The sequence below is a fragment of the Anabrus simplex genome, chromosome 2, assembly GCF_040414725.1.
Source record: "Anabrus simplex isolate iqAnaSimp1 chromosome 2, ASM4041472v1, whole genome shotgun sequence".
In the NCBI taxonomy this organism is placed as follows: Eukaryota; Metazoa; Arthropoda; class Insecta; order Orthoptera; family Tettigoniidae; genus Anabrus; species Anabrus simplex.
This window is the reverse complement of record NC_090266.1, coordinates 750,066,678-750,093,500: the sequence shown is the minus strand read 5'-3', so window position 1 is coordinate 750,093,500 and position 26,823 is coordinate 750,066,678. Positions and strand designations below refer to the sequence as shown.

The 26,823-nt window shown below is 40.2% G+C and overlaps 1 protein-coding gene across 1 annotated transcript in view; it reads left to right on the top strand.

The window, feature by feature from the left end:
• LOC136863094 (uncharacterized) overlaps positions 1-26,115 on the top strand; it is a 324,692-nt gene extending 298,577 nt beyond the window's left edge. The window contains exons 6-8 of the mRNA XM_067139430.2: positions 1,319-1,367; positions 13,002-13,181; positions 23,060-26,115. Of these exons, the coding sequence (XP_066995531.2) occupies positions 1,319-1,367; positions 13,002-13,181; positions 23,060-25,178 (2,348 nt within the window). The 3' untranslated portion in view covers positions 25,179-26,115. The remainder of the gene's footprint in view (positions 1-1,318; positions 1,368-13,001; positions 13,182-23,059) is intronic.
• The last annotated feature ends 708 nt before the right edge of the window (positions 26,116-26,823 follow it).

Here is a 26,823-nt window from a genome sequence, read left to right as displayed (position 1 = left end):
GGGAACAAAAATAAAAAGATGGTCACGCCTGGATTCGAAACTCAGCTGTTATGTTAGGCTCAATGTTTGTCTTCCTTTTGCCTGCAGCTGACCCACTGGCTACTGGAAACGTGACATCTGCGTATAATTTCATAGTGTTCTGCACAAGTGCATACCATGTGAAGGAGGGAGAAGGGAGAGGAAAGAGGGTAAAGTGAGAATGACTGACACAATGCGTGAAAACTACTGGCCCTGTTGCAAAACCCATCCAGCCGACTGCATAAAGCCAAACATAGCTGCAGTGGACTGTCTTATGTCTCATGTCTCCAGAGATGCGACGAATGTTTATTGTTCATCTATCCAAATTTAGCAACATTTTATGACATGATTTTTACCTGAACCTTAGGGATCGTTCGAAGTCCATTCAGCCATACGTGATTATCTGACGATGAGATGGCGACCCCGGTTTAGGAAACCAATAAGAATGGCCGAGATCATTCGTCTCACTGACCATGCGTCACCTCGTAATCCACAGGCATTTGGGCTGAGCAGCAGTCGCTTAGCAAGGCGAGGCCGATGGCCTTCGATGCTAGGCCCCTTAAAACAACAAGCATCATCAAGCAAGCAGCAGTAAGGCTGTAGCACCATGGGGGAGAGGGGAGGGTCGTCTAGCCTCCTCAAAGGTAATCGAGGGACATTTGCAAGAATTACGGGCTTTGCACCGTGTGGAACCGGTAATGTCAATGCTAATTTCACTGTAGAACCATAGCGCTGGCCAGCAAAATAATTAATCGCAGCTGCAGTATAACCTACTAAGAAAAAAATTAACCTTATCGCGCTTAAACCGTGTTGGACCTTTGCCTAACAAATAACTGCTGCTCACGTCAAAGGGCTGTAGATTACGATGTGATGCTTGGTCAGCGCAACGAATCCTCTCGGCCGTTATTCTTGGCTTTCTAGGTAGGGACCGCTACCTCGCCATCAGATAGCTCCACAATTCTTCTCGTGTAGGCTGGATAGACCTCGAAGCGGCTTTCAGATCCGCGTAAAAATCCCAGACCTGATCGCGAATCAAACCCAGTGCCTCCGGGTAAGAAGCAGCTCGCTACACCTCGACAGCATGTTCGGGCAAGATGATCGATTAGTGCATAAAAATCCTAACTGTAGATATGACTTCCTTCCTTCCTTCCTTCCTTCTGCCAAAAATGTTTCCATTTCATCTGCCTCCATCCGTAAATGAAACATCCTTGGTATTTTATTTTTGAAATCCCCATTGGTATAACTAGTTTCCCAACGTTATTCTTCTCTGTTGATTAAAAAAGGCTACTTTTCTTTTCAGCCCCAGAAATTCTTCACTACGAGCCAATCACCTTAGCTGCTGACATGTGGTAAGTAGAACACGGAAAGTGAAGTCATTTGCTAGAATGCAACTCAGTTTATTTGAATTTCATTTTCCTGATAGTTTCCCGTGATTATTGACAATCTGGAGATTCACGTCCTTAAAATTCTTTCGTCGCCATTAATTAAATTTGTGAAATTAAAAACGCCGGAACTCCAGGAGACTACAGTATTCAGGAGAGAGAGATACAGTGTAAATACTAGAAAATTGTCCATCGAAATAATTGAATTTTATTTAGGCAATCCCATAATATCTATATATAGTAGTAGATTTTAATTCTTGCAAATTACTTTGCTCAAAATAGTATACATCTATATATATAAAGTAACTTGTCCTGACTGACTGACTGAGTGACTGACTGACTCATCATCGCCGAGCCAAAGCTACTGGACGTAAAGAAATGAAATTTTGGGGATACATTTATATTAACATCTTCTGTAGGTGCTCGCTAAGGGAAGACTTTTGGATATTCCGTCGCTAAGGGGGTGAAAAGGGGGGTGAATTTTTAAAATGAGGATATCTATATCTTAAAAACTTTAAAGTTTACAGACGTAAAAATTGGTATTTGGAATCTCCTTTAAAAATAAAGAAATACGTATTTTTTTATCGGAAAGTCCAATTAAGGAGAGTGAAAAAGGGGGAAATGGGGTTGAACATCTTTTATGAGGAGACCTATATCTCAAAAACTGAAGATGTTACAGACATGAAAATTGAAATTTGGAATCTCCTTTGAAAATAAAGAAACATGTATTATTGTATTTTTTGATATTCCGATGAATAGGGGGTGAACAGGAGTGACAAACGGGGTGAATTTTTAAAAAGACTATATCTGCAAATTATCTCAGACACGAAACATATTACAGATTTGAAAACTGGTATTTGGAATTTCCTGTAAATGTAAGGAAACATAAATATTTCTTTTCAGAAAATCCAATTAAGAGGAACTGAAAAAGGGGGTTTATTTGTCAAATTAGCGTATCTAGAGTATATCTCAAATACTTAACATCTTGCAAACGTGAAAATTGGCATTTGGAATCTCCCTTAAAAATAAGGAAACACGTATCCTTTGGTTTTCGGAAAAATCCCTTAACGGGGGGGGGGAGTGAAGGAAAACAAATAGGTGAATTATTTGTGTGAGAAAGTAAAAAAAAAATAAAGATGTTACAAACGTGAAAAGTGGTATTGGAATCTCCTCTAAAAATAAAGAAACACGCATTTGATGGGGGGGGGGGGAATCAACTTGGAAGTGGGGGATGAAAACGGAGATAAATTCCTTTTACGAAGATACATATATCTCAAAAACTAAAGATGTTACGGTCGTGATAATTGGTATTTGGGAGCTCTTTTAAAGAAACGGGTACTTTTTGTTTTTGGAAAATTCACTTGAGTGGGGAGTGTGAAAGAAAGTAAAAAAACTTTAATTCTTTTTCTGGAGAAACTTATATCTCATAACTAAAGGTTACAGTCGTGAAAATTGGTATTTGGAATCTCCTTCAAAAATAGAGAAACACGCATTTCTTGGGTGGGGGGAAACCAACTTAACGGGCGGGGGTTGTGTGAGAAAGGAGTTAAATTCGTTTCATGAAGATACTTATATCTCAAAAACTGAATATGTCACAGACATGAAAATTTGTATTTGAAATTTTCCTTCAAAGTAAAGAAACATGTAATCTTTTGTCTTCGGATAATCCACTTAAGGGGGGATGAATTAATTGAAAAATTAGTTGAATACTTTGTATGAGGATACTTATATCTCAAAAACTAAATATGTTACATGCGTGAAATTTACTATTTGGAATCTCCTTTAGAAAGAAAGAAGCACGCATTTTTGGGGGGAAATCAACTTCGGGGTAGGGGCGGTGAAAAAGAAGTTTAATTCCTTTTGTGAGGATACATGTACTAGTATCTCAAAACTGAAGATGTTACAGTCGGGATAATTGACATTTAGAAGCTCCTATATAAATAAAGAAAGGGGTTTTTGGTTTTCGGAAAATTCACTTAAGGGGGAGAGGGTGAAAGGAAGTGAAAAATTTAGTTCGTTTTATGGAGAAACTTATATCTCAAAAACTTAAGGTAACACGTGAAAATTTGTATTTTGAATCAACTTAGAAAATAAACAAACACGCATTTTTGGAGGGGGCATCAACTTAGCGGGCTGGGGTGAAAAAAACGAATTGAATTATTTTTTGACGATACACATATCTCACAAACTGAAGGTGTTAGAGGCATGAAATTTGTATTCTGAATCTTCTTTCAAATTAAAGAAACACATGTTCTTTTGTCTTCGGAAAATCCACTTAAGGGGGGTGAATGAGTTGAAAAATTAGTTGAATTCTTTTTTGAGGACACTTATATCTCAAAAACTGAAATGTTACAGACGTGAAATTATGTATTTGGAATCTCCTTTACAAATGAAGAAACGCGCATTTGTTTCTTTTTCTTTTCGGAAAATCGACGTAAGAGTTGTGGGGTTCAAAATAAGTAAATAAGGAGTTGAAATATGTATATGAGGAGACTTTATCTTAAAAAATGAAGCTGTTGCAGACGTGAAAGTTGGTATTTTGAATTTCCTTTCAAAATGAAGAAACACATATTTTTTGTTTTTGGAAAGTCCACTTAAGGCAATAGAGGGGTGGAAAGAAGTGAAGAAGGAGAAGTTGAATAATTCTTATGAGTATAAATTTATATCAAAACCTGAAGGTGTTACAGACGTACAGGCATGAAAACTGGCATTTGGACTCACCTTTAAAAATAATGAAACACCTATGTTTTTTGTTTTCCGAAAATACAGCTAAGAGGCTGTAAAGAATTGGATAAGCGGGTGAAATTTTAAAATGAATACCGGTATATCTACATCATATGTCAAAAACTTAACATGTTAGAAACAAGAAACTTGATGTTTGGAAAGTCCTTTAAAAATACAGGAACCTCCACCTTTTTGTTTTCGGAGAAGGCATTTAACAGGGGATGAAAGGAAGTAAAAAATTGTTGAACTATTTTTTATGAGGATACTTATATCTTAGAAACTGAAGATGTTGCAGACGTGAAAATTGGTATTTGGAATCTCCTTTAAAAATATAGAAACATGTATTTTTGTTTTCGGAAAATACACTTAGATGGGGGTAAGGGTGGCAGGACTGATCAAGGGGTTGAATTCTTTTTATGAGGATACTTATGTATATCTAAAAAACTGAAGATGTTACAGATGTGGGAATAGTTATTTGGAATCTCCTTTAAAAATAAAGAAACATGTATTAATTTTCTCGACTTGCGAGATGACTGTTTCTCACATATACAGTTCTATGTCGCAGGTAATACCACAAACTGTTTACAAAGAAGTTCTGGGGTAAATGAAACTCAGTTTTTGGGTGAGTTTTTTACTTTAGGAATTTTCAGATAATGTCTTAGTACAATGCTACGAACGATTAATTTGATCAAATTACGAAAACTGCGCGAGCGAAGCCGCGGGTAATTGCTAGAATTGAATATATTGAATCCCTCTTGAAATATGTGGAACAAAATGTTAAAAAGCGTCCGTAGTTACCTTCGGCTCAGAGGGCCCCATCGATTCTACTTCGGTCAGAGATTTTAATCTTAAAATGGTTCATTCCCTTGGCTCGCGTACTGCGGATTTGTGCTATCTCGAACATCGCTGCAACTCACACACCACACACAACCCTATACTCCACTACAAAAGGACGCAGTTTCCCATGCAGGACAAATGCCGGCCAACCTTTTAGGAGGGTCTGTCCTACAAGTGCTCCACCAGGCTAGCAGTAGCCACATGGAATTATTACAAGGGCAGAAAAAATATCCAAACAGCATGAAATAAGGAATGTAGAATACGAAAAGTTTGGCAATATATTTGTCGAGATAAAATATTTAATTGATTAAAGGTACAGGACTGCAGGTTAATATCCATACGAGAAAAGCCATCGCATATGTGCCGTGCTGGTCCATTAATATCCGGTGTAATATCCTGACTGTTGAATGCAGGCATGCAAATGTGCTTGCATTGTGTCGTACAGGAGCCGGATGTCAACTTGTGGGATGGAGTTCCATGCCTGTTGCACTTCGTTTGTCAATACAAGGACGGTTAATGCCGGTCGTAGATGAATCTGGAGTTGTCGTCTAATGATACCCTACACTTGCTCGATTGGGTACAGATCGGGGAATCGAGCAGGCCAAGGCAACATATCGATACTCTGTAGAGCACGTTTGGTTACAACAGCGGCCAGGGGAAGGTCATTATCCTGTTGGAAAACACGCCCCGGAAATGTTCGTGAATGGCAGCACAACAGGTAGAATCACCAGACGGACGTACACATTTACAGTCAGGATGTGTGGGATAACCATGAGAGTGCTCCTGCTCTCATAGGAAATTGCTCCCCAGACCGGAACTCCCAGTGTATGTCCACTGTGTCGACGCCGCAGACAGGTGGAATGCAGTCACTCACGGTGGACGTCTTGTGAGGCGTCTGGGTGGCTGCCTCCTGGCTGCCTGTGTCGTCCACTTGCTCCCTGAGACCTGGTAGCCAGATAACCTAGAAGTGTTGCGACACCAGTCTCTCGTAGGCGTGGAGGCGGCTTGGGTCCTTAGGACGGATGATGACCATCCAACCAGGGATCACCTCGTGGATGAAATGGGTGATCGCCCCTCTCCGAATTGCTCCACAGTCACTGTAACGAGATCGACTATGGCAATCGTCTCCTTGTAGCTGTGCTTCCCCCACCGGTTGTACAACATCAGCGCCGGGAGTCTAGCGTCGGGGTTGAGCTCCGTGCACAGCCACACTCGGAGGTCCTCCGTCGCTGCCCTGAAGTCGTAGTCGGCCGTTCTCGCTGGTATGGATAGCTGCTCCATCCCTGTCCTCCTGAAATAAAACCTGAAAAAGAACTAGCACCGAGAAGTGCTCCCTGACAACGTTCGTACTGCGTACTTAAAAGTACAAACAGAAGATGCACTATCAAGTACAGTTGCCTGGCTGGTACTTGGAAAGTACAGATCGCCTGGCGAGGAGAGTGACTCAGCGGGAAGCACGTACGTCCACTCGCTGTGACAGCCAAACTCGTCCTCCAACGCTTTCGCACAGTACAGCCCGTATTTAAAGTAAACGTGATGTGCAACGCCATGGGGCCGCTACTAGCGCCATGCTAATGCGATCTGCGGGAAATTTGAATCTACACCATCTTTCAGATGTATAAACAAGCCTACCAACGTTCGTTAATCTAGCGCAACCGCTTTTTGGATAAAATAAATATTCCGTCAGTGTACTTTATTTTAATTCTTCACGTCGTTGTGATCAACTAAGTGGGCCAATTTAGCAGATGAATTTGCTTTTGTCTCTTCCCAGAATCTCTTCATCCTCTCGCTGTGATTTTCTTTCCGTTCTTTCGCCCATGCAGTGGTGGTTCTCATCTTGGGATTTTCAGCAAATTATGTTTATTCGTCAACATTCTAATGCTAGATCTATCTGTCCCATATAATTGCATCTGGTATGCTGATTTCGTGAAGGTCTTTTTCAATTTCGATCATCCAATTATTCTTGATTTTTAGTGAGGAGGTATAATTAAATATATTTTTGTAAGTCTTTCATTGTCCATTCTTTGAATATGACCATAAAATTTCAGTCGTCTTTTTCTAACAGTATCTGATATTTTCTCATAATGCTGATATAATTCAGGAGGCCTCCTTTTAATCCACATTCCTTCTATGCCTACTGGGCCAAAGATTTTCCTGGTGATTTTTCTTTCCTATTTTTCTAAAGTTTTATTTATTGATCTGCCTCCAGTGATCAATGTTTCTGATGTGTATAATGCTTCAGGCTTAATTACAGTATTATAGTGTTTAAATTTAGGGTTCCGGTATGATATTTGTTGCACCTCTTCCATGTGATTCTATAGGTTTTTTTGTTATTTAGAAATTCTCTCTGTGTGTGTTTCACGGTCTAATCCGGATGGTCGGATGATTTCCCCTAAGTACTTGAAATGAGGGATTTTTCCAAACTTAATTACCAGAGGTTGTTTGTCTAAGTATCGGGGGGATCCTTCGATGTATCGGGTTTCCTCATATGAGATTTGGAATCCAGTTTTAGATGCAATTGCGTGAAGTTTTCCAGGGACTGAAGTGCTCCTTGCCTATTGTTGGATAGAATTACCACATCATCTGCTAATGCCAAACATTTCATATTAATTTTATCTTCAACCAACTTGCCGATATTAATCCATTTTGTTTCCTTTTCCCAGGTTCGGACTACTTTCTCTAGCACAAGAATGAACAGTAATGGAGATAAGCCAACTCTTTGTTCTTACCCCTGTTTTAATATCAAAAGGTTCAGAAATTTCACCTAAGAACTTCACTTTCGAGGTGGTGTCAATCAATGTCCGTCTGATGAAATTTATTGTTTTATCTACTCTAAACTCTTCCAGCACACCAAAAAATGTTTGTCTATCTAAGGAATCATATGCTTTCTTGAAATAACAAAAACTGTAACAGTTTGCCTGGTTTTACGTATTTGTAAGATGGTCTTCAGATTAAAAAATTGTTGTACATGTGATCTTCCTTTTCTGAAATTTGCCTGATATTCACGTATTAAGATGTCTATTTGCTTCTCAAGTATGTTGAGTAGTGCTTTGGTGAGATTTTTGTAGGCAACTGGTAACAGTGATATCCCTCCATAGTTATTGACATCAGACTTATCCCCTTTCTTATGCAAGGGGTGTATTAAGGCATACTTCCACTCATCAGGAACTTTTTCTGCAATCCAGGTATCTCCAATAATGGTGTGAATTTTCTGAGCTAAGCTATCACAACCTATTTACCACATTTCTTTAATTGCTTTAATATCTTTTAGGTCACTGATTGTTCGTTAGACTTTTTCCAACGTGGGTGGTTCTGAGTCCGGATTAATTAGGGGTTTTTCAAGAGAAAAGTGCTGTTGAGAGGCTCACAATTTAACAGTTCTTTATAATAATTTGCGAGAAGTTCGCAATTTTCCCTACTACTTGTTTCAAAGGTTCCATCTGGACATTTGAGACAAAGAGTAGGTACCTTATAATTGGATAGTTCTTCTCTAAATGTTTTATAAGTTCCGTGTATTATATTTCTTTAAATCCTGTTCAGTTTCCATTAATCTTCTTTTATCGTAATTGCGCTTTTCCTATTTGATAGTTTTTCGAAGCCTGTTTTAAAATTTTTAAAAATTCATCCCGTTTTTGTTTAGTTTTGTGTGAATTCAAACTTTGCCAGGCTTTAATTATAAGTTCAATTGCTTTGTCACAGGTCTCATTGCAACATCCATGCTTCCATATCCCTTGATGTGAGCCTATGGTTTCGGAAGCCTTCCTAGTATTATCTTTGAGTTCCATCCAATCAGAAGGATTTAGGTTGGAGATATTTGCGAGGAAGGTCTATGTGTTTTCTTTAAGAAGGTCCGAAGCGATTCTCAAACGTTTTATTGCTCTGGTCTTGAGTCTGTTTGGTTGAAATTTAACTTTCATTATAAATGCATAGCAATCAGACTCGATGATTCCTTTCTAACCTTGACATTCATAATTTCCTTTTTATTTTTATTGGAAATCGCTACATGGTCTCATTGAAATTCTCCAAAATGAAGGTTTGGAAGTCACCAAGGCATTTTTTTTTAGTGGAAGTTCCAAGAAATGAGTCGACATGAGTTTTACGTTAAAGCTTTCGCAGAAGCTTATGAAACATTCTCCACTTCTATTTAGTCTTATATGAGCTGGGTAAAGGCTTACATTAGTTCTAAATTTCTCTTCCCTTCCAACTTCCACGTTGAAATCTCCCAGTAAAAAGTTTGGTGTGATGTTTCGGAATTTTGGCGGTGGTTTCTTCTAGAAAATCCCAGAAGTATTCTACTATTTTGGGATCCCTTTTATTGTAATTGTTTGTTGGAGCATGCGAATTGATTAGAGTGTAGGCTTTATTTCCGGATTTCATGGTTAGTATGAAATTCTTTCCGAGAACGATGTGAAGTCGAGCACTGAGTTTGTAATATTTTTCTTGATTATAAATCCAGTTCCATATTGAAAAGTTTGGTTAAGGAGTGACATTGCAGGCTTTCCTTTATAAATTCCATAATTGCCTGATTCAAAGTGATTTTCGTCAGTAGGCCTATACCTGGTTTCCTGAAGTGCTAAAATATGGATGTTGAATTTATCCAAGGCATCTGTTAGTTATTTAAGTTTGCCACTTTTGCACAGAGTATTGATATTAAGAGTCCAAATAAAGTGCTTGCGTCTATGATGAAGTGATCTGGGAAGCTCCGACACATTCCCGCATGATGTTCTCGGTCCCCCAGAATCCGATGACCGAGAAATCCTAGTACCTAGAAGGCCAGCGCCTTAACCGCCTGAGCCACTCAGCCCGGCTCCTGAGATTGGAGAGAGTGATCACGACAACGAAAATGACCTGGATCATTATGTTGGAGGAGGTATCCAGTTAACAATGGAAAAGAAGAAAGAGGCCCTACAAAATCCCTTGGCTCCGCCAAGGAATTACAATTTCGAAACGAATGCAAGCCATTTGCGGAGAACATTTAATCATGGCTGGTGATATCAATCCACACCGTGGCTAGTGTACTCAGTTCCACTGAAGGGTGCTCCTTGCAAGCGCTGTCCTTCCTGCCATTTTTGCCGGCAGAGGAGTTTTGGCTTCATTCGCGATTAGGCCATACATGATTTTCAAGAACATGCCGCCAGCAACTTCCAGCAGCGGCTGCAAAAGCTTTTCTCGCAAATGTACCTGTGGTTGCCCAACTTCAAAACAGTCACCGGGCGAGTTGGCCGTGCACGTAGAGGCGCCCGGCTGTAAGCTTGCATCCGGGAGATAGTGGGTTCGAATCCCACTGTCGGCAGCTCTGAAGATGGTTTTCCGTGGTTTCCCATTTTCACACCAGGCAAATGCTGTGGTTGTACCTTAATTAAGGCCACAGCGCTTCCTTCCCACTCCTAGAACTTTCTTCTCCCATCGTCGCCATAAGACCTATCTCTGTCGGTGCGACGTAAAGCCCCTACAAAAAACAGTCGAAGAAAACAGGCAAATATTGTCATTGCTTATTTCCTCTATATTATTCTGCGGCACACATGATATTCCTCTTAGAGGAAAATAAGGTGATGAAGGGGTATTATTCGATCTGTTCAACTTAATAATTGATTCTGGTGGCAAGCAATCGAAGAATCACCTGGGAGGTGTCACCGGAATGCAGTATATACACCATCAAGCACGCAAAACGAATGAATACATATATGTGGCGAATTTAATGGGGAGAATGTAATAAGTGATGTTAAGCCATGGCTTACGCAATAATGGCTGATCAAACAGCGGGCACGCCAAGAAAAGTACAGCTTTCTAACTAAAGGCTTGAGTTTCTACGAAAGCCAAGAGAAAATCCGAAAAGAATTTCTAAGCAAACCAAAGCAAATTCATCTCCGTACAGGCCATGAAGGCCCTGGGACGGGTGGAAGGTAAAGACCTCCAGTATCCATAACCTCGGCATTTGGTGGGGTAGAGTGTTCAGGAAAATAATTTCAAGGTTTTGTGGAAACGAAAGAACAAGATGCCCCATCGATCACCAAAGCACTGATAATTTTTTGGTCACCAGATTATTGTCTGGGATTGTGTAAGATTTCGTGTTCTCGATATTCTCGGTTGTTCTTCAATGGAAGACAAAGAGGGTGTTGTATAAGGGATTCTAATTAAAATGTGTTCTCGATCATTATTTTTCCATTCCTCAAACCACAAACTCAGTCTTATGGTGAACGACGCAAATAATGTACACTATTACCTCTGTAAAGGATACTTTTTTTTTTCAGAGAATCGACTGGTCCCAGGAATTGGGCTCCCAATCTGCCACGAATGTGTAAGACCAGATGCAGAAGGATTCCAGAATTCTCACAAAATTTCCCTTAGCTTGTCAAAGCATTGAAAGAACTATCCGTCCAGGGAAACTACGCACAAAAAGTTGTGTGTGCCACGGCATACAATCGTTCATCGTTGCCCTAATTACAGTAGCAAAATATTCGGTAGTAGGCCCCTATTAGAGTCAATAGTTAATGCCTTGCAAGCAAAGAACAAGGATTTTATCACGATGGGATAACATATTACAGGAATTCTTGATGAAGGCCTTCTCAAAAAATAAAGTGAGGATGCAGACCGAGTCACTGACGAATTACTTCAAAACGCACAAGGCATTGCAGTGGACATGGAAGTAGAAATGTTTGTCCCACGTCTTGTTCATAAGCAAAAACACAAGAGTAATCCTCTATCGCAGTTCAGCTTCTCCAGCGAGCTCGGTTTCCTTGCCGGCGCGAAAGAGAGCTATCCCAGCGAAATTTAACTCGCTTGGTTGACGCATGCACTTGAAGCTTCCTTGTCCTAGGAGCGGGGCGGAGCTGTGGACCCTCACCCGACAGCAATTTACGGCGACAGGCCAGCTAGCTTGGGTAAAGTATATTAGTTTTAATACTTAACTCTGGAAGTGATCAGCGCCACACACTAGAGACTATAAGAAAAATATCAACATGCTAAGAGTATAGCCACATGCACATCTTCTTGCTAATAAAAATAGAGCCAGTTTATAAAATCAATTGCAATATGGAAGAATACATTTTATTCCTAGATTAGGCATGTATACAGTTTTCTCGAGCAATTCATTGATGGCACGTGCAGAGTATGTATCCCGATAGCCGCAGAAAAATATTTAGGTTGCCCAGCATGAACACAGATCCAAGCGCGAAGTAAAAGATTGTTGTATTAGGTTTTCTGAGATGGTGGTATATGGTGGTTTTTTATAGTGTTCCTCTTGGATTATAGGTGAAGGTTTCGCGAGTTCTGTGGCATTCTTCATGAATATAACGTGTGTTATACGTCTTTAAGAATATTTTCCCTCGTTTGTTGTTGATGCACGTACACTCAGTAAACGAGTGAAACTATAAAATTTCGGCGATGGTAAAATATCAGTTAAATTTTGCTGATTCAGTTTAGATTAGACCTTTTAAGTTAAAAACAAGTAATTAGTCCGAGTGTATTTTTGTGAAAACCATGACTGTACTATCACGAAGCGTCACCGGGTGAAACTGTAAGTACATTGTTTAAAATCTGCTATAGATTAAGTTATGATGGTGTCATGAATATCAATATGGAAATATGAGCGAGTATGTGGTTGAAAATATTCTTGAAATACCTTTCTCAGGTAGACCTTTCCACGAAAAATGCAGCCCTATAAAATGGAAATTTTGACTTTAGAGAGTGTAGTGGGGCTACGATTGCTTATATTTAAAAACACATTTTTGCATCTGGGGTAACGAATGTGTTCATCGCACGCCACTGGTGATTCATAATAATTAAGAGATAAAAATCTAAGTTATAAATCGACATATTGGATGAAACAATGCTTAACAGTGTTATCACCCCTTCTATTGATGTAGATATGTAACTTTATTTAATACTACTTTTCGACATAAGAGCCTATGATTACACACCGTATTTAGGGATTTAAAGAAGAAAGCATTATAGGAGACCATGGTGGAAGTTTTGAATAGGGAAATAATGTTGTGAATTAAAAAGTAATCTTTTTTTCTTTCCGTATTTTCCCTGTGACAGGTCCTTGGGTGTAACTACCTACGTGCTGCTGACTGGTTTCTCGCCATTTGGAGGCGAATCTGATCAGGAGACATTCTGCAACATCTCCCGTGCTCAACTCGATTTCCCTGAAGAACTGTTTGAAGACGTGTCAGAAGATGCCAGGGACTTCATTCGACACCTGCTCGTACGAGATCCAAGGTACATCGACTATATGAATGTCAGCTCTAAGTTTCCTGCGGCTTTAAAGCAGCTTTTTAAAAGTAATGACATAAATAGACGCGACTTCACGCCAATGTTTACTAAATATCTTCTTCTGACTTCTTCAAAGTACTGTAGGCTATTTTCCAAAATCATGTAGGCTGAGCATTCCATCTGTTTGCACAGTGTTTGGCAGGATAGAAATATACTCGCCTTCTTATGGGCTATTATTATTATTATTATTATTATTATTATTATTATTATTATTATTGTTATTGTTATTGTTATTATTATTATTGTTGTTGTTGTTGTTGTTGTTACTGCTGTTGCTGTTGCTGTTGTCTGGTTCCTTGGATGAAAGGTCAGCGTTGCAGTCTTCGGTTCACAGGGTCCCAGGTTCGATTTCCGGTTGGGCCGGGGACTTTATACGAAACTGGTTAATTCCTCTGTCCCTGGGTGTTTGTGTTTGTATTGATGCACACCCCTCCAATTACATACAACACACCACACTACCAATCACCACACAAACACGTAGTAATGCATTATAGCCTTCCACACAGGACTGGCGACACGAAGGACATCCCTCATAGGCTGAGTACACAGTTGTGACAAAAATCATACCCGCAACATCACCATGCAGTGGGAAAAGCTATGGAAAAAGAAATTATAGTAGTAGTAGTAGTAGTAGTAGTAGTAGTAGTAGTAGTTGCATTACTGTAGTTAAGTAAGGAAAGGAACATGTTTCCACTTTACCACAATAAATAAATGAAATGAATGAAATGAAAATCCACATCCTGTTTCCAGTCATTCGACCGGGTCAGGAATGGAATGAATGAAGCCCCCATCTAGCGGCGAGGATAGGAATTGTGCCGATTACCGAAGCCTGTCGCACCCCTCTAGGGCAATGATTAATGACTGACAGATGAAATTAAATGATACTGAAGAGTGTTACTGGAATGAAAGATGACAGAGAAAACCGGAGTACCCGGAGAAAAACCTGTCCCGCCTCCGCTTTGTCCAGCACAAATCTCAGATGTAGTGACCGGGATTTGAACCACGGAACCCAGCGGTGAGAGGCCGGCGCACTGCCAGCTGAGCCGCGGAGGCTCCCTAAGATAAATAAATCGTCTGTCTGTTTATCTGTCTGAGTTAGATTCATGTTATTATTAGAAAACGGTACATTCAGAGATTCAAGGTTCCATTCGATAGAAGTTCCCTCAAGTATCTAAACAGCTATATTGATTCTACGTAGTACAGTCATTAAATTCTGAGACTTGACGCCTGGAGGATAGGCACCCACATGACTCTGTATGTTGAACACGATGCCGCATTACACAGCGTGCACCTACACAGAACCACATCCACCCTCAAAATAGTCGCCGTTGGCCAACCACTTAAACAGAACCACATCCGCCCTCAAAGTAGTCGCCGATGGCCGTTATGCACGTTTACCAACGTTGATATAGCTGCTGGAAGCACCGCTGAAATCAAATGGCAGGAAGGTCCCGTATGGCTTCTCTTGTGGCTGTCATGACCTCTTCGGACGACTGAAATCTGCGCCCACGTAGGAGTGCTTTCAGGCGAGGAAAGAGAAAAAAATATCATGGTGCGAGATCAGGTGAGTATGTAGGGTGTGGCAAAACTGTCACATGTTGCCTTGCAAGTTCCTCTTGGACAAGGACAGAGCAATGTGCAGAGGCGTTGCGTGTAGCAACAGTCAGTCCTTTGTACGCCAAAGCCCAGGTCGCTTACGGCGAATTGCATCGCGTAAACGGCCAAGGATCTCCTTATAGCGGATTTTGTTTACCGTTGCACCGTCTGGGAGGAATTCCATGTGAACGATACCATTTGAATCCAAATATAGTTCCAGCATCAGCTTGCCTTTTGACCTGTCTTGTCGTGATGATGATGGCGTTTTCCAGGTGGCGGATTGTCGTTTCAGTTGCGGATCGTGAAGGAAACACCATGTTTCGTGTCCAGTTATTTTCCGGTTGAAAAACGTCGGATCATCGTCAGCACTACTGATGAGGACACCACAAATCGTCATTCGATCATCACGGTGGTCTTGCGACAGGATTCGCGGCACACTGTGCTGGGTAACACGAGACATGTTGAGGTCATCCGTCAGAATTTTGTGGCAAGTACCGTGGCTGACCCCTCTTGCTGCTGCGAGGTTCGTCTACCGATTGGGAGCAGTTAGCATGCACCAACGTTGCAACTTCTTGGATCTTGCGTTCCGTTCGAACTGTTTGTGGCCGACCAGTGCACACATCATCTTCCAGACTGTCCCGTCCTTGCACAAAACGTCGGTGCCACCTAAACACAACACTGCGACTCAGTACGTACTCACCGTAAACATGCTGCATCATTTCAAACGTTTCGGCAATGGGTTTGCCTAATTTCTGTCAAAACTTGATGTTTGCTCGTTGCTCAAACTGTGACATGTCAAGGTCCGACAGGCGCATTCAAATCACCGTCACAACAACGACCGTACGTCTGCTTCCAGTGCATGCATTCAACTGTCCCTTGCAGGCACGAGAGACTGACTGACATGGTACCATACCACGGCGCCACTTATGCGCTATAGTGCACCACAGTGCCATCATGCGATCAGTCTCAGAACTTAATGACTGTACTACGTATGTTGAAGTAATTGATATTATGCCGGGCTGAGTATCCCAGACGGTTGAGGCGCTCGCCTTATGACCCCAACTGGGAACTGAACTTGGCAGGTTTGATCCCGGCTCAATGTGGTGGTATTTGAAGGTGCTCAAATACGTCAGCCTCGTGTCGGTAGATTTACTGGCACGTAAAGGAGCTCCTGTACGACTAAATTCCGGCACCTCGGCGTCTCTGAAAACCGTAGAAGTAGTTAGTGGAACGTAAAGCCAATAACATTATTATTATTATTATTAATTAAAATCACAACAATAAACCAACCAATAACGTAAGCCATACACTCAAGTAATGAGAGGATTTGGTCAGTCTTTACGAGTAGCCTTCGACTAAGTTGTCTGTGACATTGGAGAACTTTCGTTTGTTCTGAGCTTCGCCAAGATACTTAATTGGTAGGGAGTGAAGTACTGGTAGCCTACTGATGGTATTTGCAGTATGTTTGTGAGAGTATAGAAGCTACTTAGGTATGGGTGGTGCTGAGCAATGATATTCAGAAATCTTGTGATGCATAGAAAGAAGATTTTAGCCAGTGAAGGAAATTCGTGCAGGTACTGCATGCCATTCAGACTCTACAATTCATTTATTTGGTAGAAATCCTGCCCCATACAACGACCGGCAAGAATAGAAACGAATGCGTTGAGTAATGAGTAAAGCCGGGAAGTTCATGCAATTGTGTGTTTCATGTTAACGGTCATATCTGGACAAGACTTAATATATACATGCTGCATGACGGAATATTAAATCTCAGTTATGGAAAGTCTATATATAATGCATAATCAGATGTACAGTATTGTACCTAGAGTTAATACCTACTACAGTTTTTTTTTCAGATAATGAATTCATTGAATCTGGCTGCTTGCCAGGCTTATCGTACAGGGTTTTTCTTTAACTACATTTCAGGAATTTTACGGCCAAATGATGGTCGGGGTATGGGGTGACCTAGAGGTTCTTGGGATATACACTAAATATGTTTCTTTACACACTTAACTCTTTTTGCCTTAAAGAGCACAAATACAGTAAATAATTTCACGAAAAATTTATTGTTGCAAAGTGCATTGTAAAAACTCTCTTGTAGCTTCAAATAGGCTTATACAAATACTCATGGGGGACTTCAGTACCTGGAACGTCGAAAACATGAATGGGCATATCCAATCAAAATCACGGGTTGTAATTGTTTTTTTTTAACAATTCGCTTTACGTCGCACCGACACAGACAGGTCTTATGGTGACGATGGGATGGGGTAGGGAAGGGCTAGGAGTGGGAAGGAAACGATAGTAGCATTAATGAAGGTGCAGTCCCAGCATTTGGCTGGTGTGAAAGTAGGAAACCACGGAAAACCATCTTCAGGACTGCCGACGGTGTGGTTCGAACCCACTATCTGCCGAATGCCAGCTCACAGCTATGTGACTCAAACCACTTGCTCGCTAGAAAATTTGCACGTTACCGCTACGTTCTCAAATCAGAAAGTGCATTCCCTACGTTGCTCAGGGTTTTTTCTGTTGGAAATCAATCAACAGCGTTCCAGGTTCCAGCCTATGTGAAAATCACCCTGCCCTGCCTGTATTCCGCCATCGTATGAGAATTCTTCCAGCAGGTTCCACATTGTCAATTGAGGATTCCGTTTCTACGGCCATTCATCACCTCCACGTGGATGTAAACGAACTTCGCAATATGATATGCCACTACTGTCAGTTGAATACAGTACCAATGTTGGTCTTACCTCTAACCTCCCAGTCTACTGGTTAACATGATCACGCGGCCTGGTTATATTAAATCATTTCCTTGTGCGGTGATCTATGGTAAAAACGCAGACGGTGGTGATCATTGTTTTAAGACAAAGTACAACTAGGCAATAATCCTACATTAATAATAATCAGAGCGGAAAATTGAAATCGAAAATGGAGGTATCAGCCAAAGAAACTGAAGGACATGAAAATGAACTCGCAAAGCTAATACCGTCGGGGTAGGAAAAGAACAAGATTTGACCAAGGGATGTCGGATAGAAAAGATGAAAGCGAGGAACCTGGCACAAGTAAGTGGTAGCAAGACCAGACTCAGCTAGGGGTACTGTGGACGCCAACCCACGCTCCCAAGTTGAGAGTCCCTGATCCCCCTTTTAGTCGCTTTCTACGACAGACAGGGGATATCGTGGGCGTTATACTACCGTCCCCATCCACAGAGGAGTAAGAACGCAAGAATGTGCAGCTGGGGAAATATGAATTGAAGGCAAACTTAACGAGTGGGCTGAAAAAGTTTGTGGGGGTGTTCTTTTGACGGCTGGAGAAGTGGTATTGGGAAAAGAGGGATGTCAATTTGAATTTATCATTTTTAGACTCTGTTCTATGAAAAAGGGAATTCACATTTTCTGTGGCTCAAAATAACGTTGCGTCTTATGTTAGTAATTATTTGTATACCAAAAATTATTCTCTAAATTTGCGAGCTAGAGTGTTCGTTCCTGTCCACATTTTACTTGTTCTGATTTCATTCTTACGGTTTGTGATTATTGGCTGAATTTTCGTATACACTGTATTATATCTAGAGAGGCCCTCAACTTTCTTCGGACTGTACCCAGATAAGTTTTTGGTGCTGCTCAGACCTGTTCCATATTGTTCGACTGGTGTAAGTACGGAACTAAAATAACAAGACTAATTTCGTTACTTACCTGCTTTGGAAAAAGAACACGTTTGCAGATGTCCAGTTTTACGGAATGTCGAGTTTCCAGAACTGTACTGTCATTCCAAATATTGCAATTATCTTGAGCGAACCTACATTGTTTACAAATGGCTAAAAGTCAGCAAATATTTATTTCCTTATGCTCTTCTGCTCTACCTGAGTTACACGAGTGTCATGAAGCTCGACATTACAGTATACTGTATAACGCCAAGCTATTCGTGAGTGGTATGGAGAAATCTCCTTTAGAGAACACTATCACGGTTGTTACTTCTAACTTATGAATGAGATATCCTGAGCCCGCCAAGATTAGGTACTATCCCTGCATTTACCTGGAGAAGAAGTGGGAAACCACGGAAAATCACTCGAGGAGGGTTGTGGTGGGAATCGAAAACCCCTCTACTCAGTTGACCTCCCTGGGCTGAGTGGACCCAGTTCCAGTCCTCGTACCACTTTTAAAATTAGGTGGCAGTGCAGGAGTGGAATCCGAGCCTCCGGGGTTGGCAGCTAATCACACAAACCACTATACCACAGAGAATGACGTGTACGAAAAATGCCACCCAGTCATAAACCATGAAAAAGAAATCAGAACAATTAAAATAGGGACAGGAACCAACACACTTGCTCGCAATTTTCATACAAAGTCAACTGGGGAAAGTGCAACTATAAATTATCAGAGTGAGATTCCGCGGTATTTCTGCTTGGTATCAGTTTCATTTTTTCCTTTTACTTTGAACGACGGTAACAGTGTAGAAAATATTGCATTCGTGCAATAATTCGACCTCCAGTTTTTTACTAATCCTAACGTTTCATGACCTTTAGACACACAAAACAGTGAGCTTCGCGATCATCTTAGGCATTTCAAGGGATGTTTGGACCACAGATCTCGTAAAAAACAACATTAAGTGAAATGCTCAAGTTGACTCTGGATATAAATTGGGAGTTAGAGGATTGGTTCTTTACCTCATTCTAACTGGCTTCATCCACTTTATCGCGGTCTTTGATCACAGGATAGCATTTCTCGTACACCCTGCATAATTACAATAGAACTTCTACAAGAATGGCAACAATCTTGAACCATCTCTACACGTTATTTTACCACTTACAGCGCGTTAGTGGTTTCTTTCAGAATTAATAATTCGTCAGCATGGTGAATAACTGCTCTTTTTCTTGCACACAGAAGATAGTGAGCGGTAAACATCCAAACTTCATTACTGATTTAAACAATTAAAAGCACTACTTACTAGCTTAATTGCGTGGACTTCATTGGCCGCAATACTGAGTCTCTACGTGATCTAGTAAGAGAGAGAGAGATTGGCAGAACAAAGATACTGCGACACAAATCCACTTTTACAAACAGAACAATGTCCATCTGCATACTACTAGGGTACCACAAGAATGCCTCTATAACACTGAAGCATTTGATATGGATGGGTTCTCTTGGATACTAGCTTCGCCGTTACAGATGGTGAAGAATATAAAATGGCAGAGGAAAAAATAAAATTCCACAGCCTGTTTCCAGTCATTCGACCGGATCAGGAATGGAATTAATTAAGCCCCCATCTAGCGTGGAGGATAGAAATTGTGCCGGCTGTCGAAGCTTGTCGCTCTCCTCTGGGGCAATGATTAATGAATGACAGATGAATTGAAATGATATTGGATAATGTTGCTGGAATGAAATATGACAGGGAAAATCGGAGTACACGGAGAAAACCCTGTCCCGCCTCCGCTTTGTAAATGGCAGAGAAATATTATCGAAAATGATATCACCTTTTTTTTTGGAAATTCCTTAACAGATGCTCCTATTGCATTTAATTTTACTTGTTTCTTTTCATTACCAAATGTTTATTTACACTGGGATGCCTGGATATGGGAGTATTACTGCCAAGCGAAGTAGGGTTTTGAAATAATGAGAGCTGAAATGAAGGACTACTGGAGATTAAGTATGCTCGTCTATGAGTGTAGGCTCGCATAGTGCTAGTAAAAACACTAATACATCGTCTCTGATATGCTACACATATTCATTGGACATGCAAAATTAACTTTATAGCTTTAGATGACCGCAGGGCAACTGTTTTTTGGATAAAACTAGCATTTTATGCATGGTCTGTTTAGTTTTCTATGTGCCCACACATTTTCGCAAAATGTAGACGGATAACCCACGAATCGAGGAAATATAAAAATATCAGGCAAGACTGTGCCATCAAAAGTGCAGTGGGCTGGTGACGAAACCTATCCTACCGTCCAACATTGAGGAGGGAATGATGGCGCCCATGTATTAACACTGCTCTCGCCTCGTCCGCTATGTTTTGGGGGTGTAAAACAAATATATTGAAGACGGCTCATCCTGAAGTCCTTTGTTTCTCATATTCTGATACTTTGTCCAGTTCTTCTTCAAAAGCTTTGATATTTCGATGACTTTAGATTTCGTGCATCAAGAGAACGAAATCTGGGTACGGAGAAAATAAGTACAATAGCTTCAGAATGAAGATGAACTCGTAAACCAACACAATCCAAAGTCTAGTAACTTATTAACGCAAATGAGACAAAAAAACTTTCTAGTCTGTCAAACTCACAATAATTTCAGTATAAATTATAACACTATAAACATACCTGTAAAAATACACACTATTATGAATTTATGTTAATACTTCTAAATTCATTATTTGACAATGCTTGTTCATATTATCACTTAACTCTCTATCAATGACAAGTGTACGCACGTAAACAACACTGTACATATATACGCTTCTTTTAAGTGATTTGATAGAATCTGAGGTTATTCTCGTAGATCGAAAGATGTCATTCTTTGTATAATAGTGTGTATTTTTTACAGGTATGTTTATAGTACTCCAATTTATATTGAAATTGTTGTGTGTTTGACAGACACTAAGTCGACACTGCAAAGTATGGTTTCCTTCTTAACAAATTATTAACGTAACTCAACTTCATGTATAATTACTTATTATGATCGCCGACAATAACGGAATCTTTTCACTTTCAAAATGTCAAAACGGGTCTCTGAATCCTGAACTACCGGGTGAGTTGGCCGTGCAGTTAGGGGCGCGCAGCGGTGAGCTTGCATCCGGGAGATAGTGGGTTCGAACCCCACTGTCGGCAGCCCTGAAGATGGTTTTCCATGGTTTGCCATTTTTACACCAGGCAAATACTGGGGCTATACCTTAATTAAGGCCACGGCCGCTTCATTTCCAGTCCTAGCCCTTCATTTTCCCATCGTTGTCATAAGATCTATCTGTGTCGGTGTGACGTAAAGCAACTAGCAAGAAACAAAACAAAAAAGAATCTTGAACACTTCAATAACTTAGGATCGGCACCATACGTAAATTTTAACCCAGTTCGGCTGGATACATTTCCCTATAACAGCCGTATATGGAGGGCTGTATTCACTATTACCTGCCTCAATGGTGGTTAGTAGTGTGGTCTGTTGTGTGTAAATGAAGAAGACAAAGACAAGTCCCAGTCTTCAAGCCAGACAAATTTACGAGCCACGGCTAAAATCTCCGGTCCGACCGGGAATCGAACCAAAGGTTTCTACGGTAACCATTCAGTCAAAGAACAGGACGTGAATATTTAGTAAACTGTTTTCATTTGGTGAATTACTTCAATTTGTTAATGTGCTTCAGCTTTTAATTTTAAAATATTCTCCTTGGTCCCCCACAATAAAGAAATCTTTTCACCTTTAGTGCCTCGTTTCCATTTGAGGTTTGCTGTACCAATCTTAGTTTTCTTAACATCTGAAAGTTTTGTAAAGTGCTTTTCGTTGTTTCCGAATATATAGAACAGAGAACGCGTAAATCGGTCTGGACTCACGCACATGCGCTCCCTTGTGCAATAAGTATACTCTTGGGGTGAAGTAACTGTCGCACTGGTTCGGTCCTAAAATAATTTTTCCGTGTTAAAATCTAATTTCGAATTTAAAATAACCCGGACTTAAATTTAAAGAAGGCCGGGCTGAGTGGCTCAGAAGGTTGAAGCGTTGGCCTTCTGACCCCAACTTGGCAGGTTCGATCCTGGCTCAGTCCGGTGGTATTTGAAGGTGCTCAAATACGTCAGTCTAGTGTCGGTAGATTTACTGGCACGTACAAGAATTCCTGCGGGACTAAATTCCGGCACCTCGATATCTCCGAAGACCGTTAAAGTAGTTAGTGGGACGTAAAGCAAATAACATTATTATTATTATTATTATTATTATTATTATTATTATTATTATTATTATTATTATTATTATTATTATTATTATTATTATTATTGTTATTGTTATAAATTTAAGAAAGGATACTAATCTTTTTCCACAAACGAGTATAAAGGCTAAAGATTTCATATATATTATTACCTAAATCTATACCGGTAAATAATAAGAATAATCACCAGTAGCATATTATCTCCTTTCTTTTCACGGGTATACTTATTCCGATTCCCATATCTCACCTAAAACTATATTCCTCATTGTTAAAACACAGCGATATTCAATTAAATGCACACTATAAAATGTCTTTTTTATTTCTTTCAGTGCACGACCAACTGCCAAGGAATGCCTACGCCACCGATGGTTCTCAAACAGAGCACCGATGGCTGGCAAGGCTGCACCACAATTGGCCACGAGGAGTGAATCACTTAGAGAGAGTTCGTCGGTAGGTAGCAAAAAGAACCTTCGTAAATATCTGTCGAAGTCCCGAGAAGCTCTGTTCGAACGAGTGGTGCAACAGCAGCAGAACCAGAAGAACAGCAGCTTACGCAAAACAACACTTCTTAATCAATACCATAAGACACGTCTTTGTGAAAGCCAAGTTTCCCTCGTATCTAAATCTCGGGAAGGATTACTCATGGGAGAAAATCAACTCATGATGTCACCATCCTTTAGCCGCTCAAGAGAGAAGCTGTACGGTTTACGAAGTCTATCGAGATCCCACGAGGTACTTGATTTGTGCAAAGGAATTGGAGGGGTTGTGTCTGGAACTCCAGGGATTTTACGTAGTCTAACAAGAGCAACGACTGCGGATCTTAGCATGCTACCATTCTGGCGCCAGCAGATACTTTTAGCTAACGCAGGAATCTCGACAACATCCATTCCCTCATCTTTAAATGCCGGAATTGAAAGTCCTCATTCAAATTCTGTAGAGGATGTAAATACCATAAAACATTTAGCCACAGCTACCCAGGCAGAAAATTCCATGAAGATTCCTGTCATATCCGATGCCGATGAAACTCAGAGTATTCCTTCACCTTTAGCTGAAGATGAAATTAGTAGTCTTTCACTGAACGAGGCTAAAACTGCGAGTGTAGTTTCTGTAGCAAGCAGCCCATCTGTGGACAAATCTGTCGACGTCCTAAATGCAAATGGAGTATGTAAATCTCCATCCCTGGATACTACTTCTAATACTTTTCATGTAGGCCATTATGAAGAGAAAATCCTAGAAAATGATAATACTTGTGAAATCAATGACTCATCACGCATATCAGCAGCGAGTAATTCATCGAGGAACGTAGTACCCTCTCCACAGGATATCGAGAAATCTGACGAAAATCATTGCAGAGAACATCCCGATAAAGAAATTACTCCAGGCTCAGTAATCAGGAATGACTCTGAACATGAAGCCGAGGAATTAATGCCAACTTCATTGAGTTCTGTTCAAGAGAATGACAGTACAGATAATAAACCTGTGGACGAAGAAGACAGTGAAGATCAAGAGCCAAGGTACACTGTGCGCCAATTGGTTTCGGCATTTAATCGTCACGAAGAAGTGGTTACAAAGTCTTCTCTTGAGGTTGCAATGACTACTAATGAAAAATATTTTGACCGCAGCCTGTTTCCAACAGGACCAAATGCTCTAAGACTCTTTATTCCGGATATTGATATCAGTGCCGAAGAAACTCCCAAATTCAAACGCAAACATCGAAGAGAAAGTCCTTCAGAAGAAAATGTCGGTTCACAATGCGATGTTCCTCCGAAGGAAATCGGTAAAAATGCTAGAAACACAAACGACAAAATCAAGAGTGACGGAAACAATGAAGAATGCTCAGATGACTTATATTCGTCTAGTGATTCATTTGTTCAGCAGAAGGTGACGACACTCGTTAACCTGACCGATGGAGTGGAAAATGTAGACAGTACAAACAACAATGACGTTGAAAAGTCTATGATCTCCGTTTGCCACCTTGTTATCGAACCCCCTGAGTGCAGAGCAGAAGAAACAGAAGTAAAAGGTAGACAAGGGAACCAGAGTACTACGAGCAATTTGCACCTTTCTGTAAATGTAGGGCCGCAGTACATACGTTCAGGCTCGATATCAAGCGACGCCAGCTTGACACCAGGAACACCGAGTGAGACAGCTATGTCTTGGGAAGAACTAACTGGATTTTCGGGAAACAAGCAACTTCAAAAACCACGACCATCTTCTTCTGCTTCTGATCCAGTCGCTTGTGGATTTGTGAACAACAGCAGCTCTTCCTGGGGCCGGGTCTGCACTGGTTCATACACAAGAGCTATGGAGAAATTCAGTGGAAAGACTTCAGGAGAATCCGAAAGAAAATCTAATAGAATGTCTTTAACGTTGCCTTCATCGCCACAACTTACTTCTAATGAAAAGACTAGGCGAAAATCAAGTCCAGCTATAAAGCCATTCAATTAGGTGAAACTGTTAGCAATAAGTAATAGGTCCGTTGACGTTGTAAAGTAAAATGCGTACTTGTGCTGATATTCCTAGAACATACGAACGTTTGCAGTTTTATTTCAAGAAACTCAAAATTCTTCTCGATATTTTCACGGTCCCTCGAAGTTTAAAATTATCAATATTCTATACCCTCAGAGTATCATTCGTGCATGTAGAGTGTTATCAGTCTAAATCATAATCTGAGAAACGTAATACTGCCTATGTTTATAAGTATATACTGTAAATGCATTTATAAAAATCTATTTATGTAACAATATGTATCTTACCAGTACTTTCCACTATTTGTAAATAAGCTCGTAAACGTTTGAAATGTATCAGTTTTTTGACTATTGATTTATATCACTGTTATTTACATCCCACCATATAAAATCCTATGTGCAATGTGATTAAATAAATAACCAACACCACGAATTTCTTTGTCCTATTCCGCACATGATCGATCTGAAGAGCAGTCATAACTAACAATTGCATCCATTGATGATGGTTTCTCCAAATATCATAGCCCACAGCACTTCATTATGGGAATTAAACCAATTGTTTCTCATTACTTTATCAGATTTGATCATTATCTAACACACAACGTACAATGCATGCAAGAAAATAAATAAATCAAGTGCACTCAATAAAATATGTTTCGAGGTATCATTGGCGGTCACAACAACCCCTTGTCCTGATAAAGATTAAACTTCCTGTAACCTACACTACTGTATTGTATGAAATATGTCGAACTCGTGGTTAAAAGTTATAACACTTCTTGCAAAAGTTGGTATAAATTTCTACGTGTTAAAAGAATATTTACGTATTCAGATCTCATATTCTGTTATGGTGTACTATTCCATTATTTTCTCTAAACTGGCATTCATTATCCTATTAATGTTCAATAAATTACTTAATGTTTAAAATATATTCTTGTCTCATGGTAAATAAAACAACTACTTAATCCCACTAATACTGTATGTAACGTCCTCAAATTAGTGCGACATTTGCTCCAATGCATATCCTTTATGGAGGGTCTGCTTCCTGAACTTTACCCAACAGATGTGCCTGGACAGTGTATGAAATGTATAATCCCTGAAAAGCAAGAGGCTTGGAGAAAAATAGTGTTTCAAAATTAGCACCATTCAGTAGCATTGATATTTCACTTGATCATTTACCCTTTTAAGTTCCATTTTTTCAATGCAGTATGCTTCAAAATAACCAAATAATATGTTTTGATGAATATAGGAATACATCTGATACGATAAAACTGGCATATTTAGTCAGTGAGCTGGCGTTCGATACCTTAGAAAATGCGTGTTTAAAATACTTTCTACACCACTCATAATGTGAACGCAGATACTCAAATATGTTTGTAAGCAAAGGGTGCTGCGGGTGGTGGAGGATCGCCACAAACGCTTATCCATAATTCCATAGGTGTTTTCGGTGTTTTTTCTTGAAAAGACTACTCCCTGCGTAGGCATTGTGTGGTGTAAGACCTAATAAATGCGATAGATTAAATAAATCGATTCCTCTGCAAATTATGCAATTCAAACATTCGATCTTACTACATTTTTAGAGTGAAAAATTGTGAAATTTAGTCTTTTTCCGTGAGTTGTTTCCATTA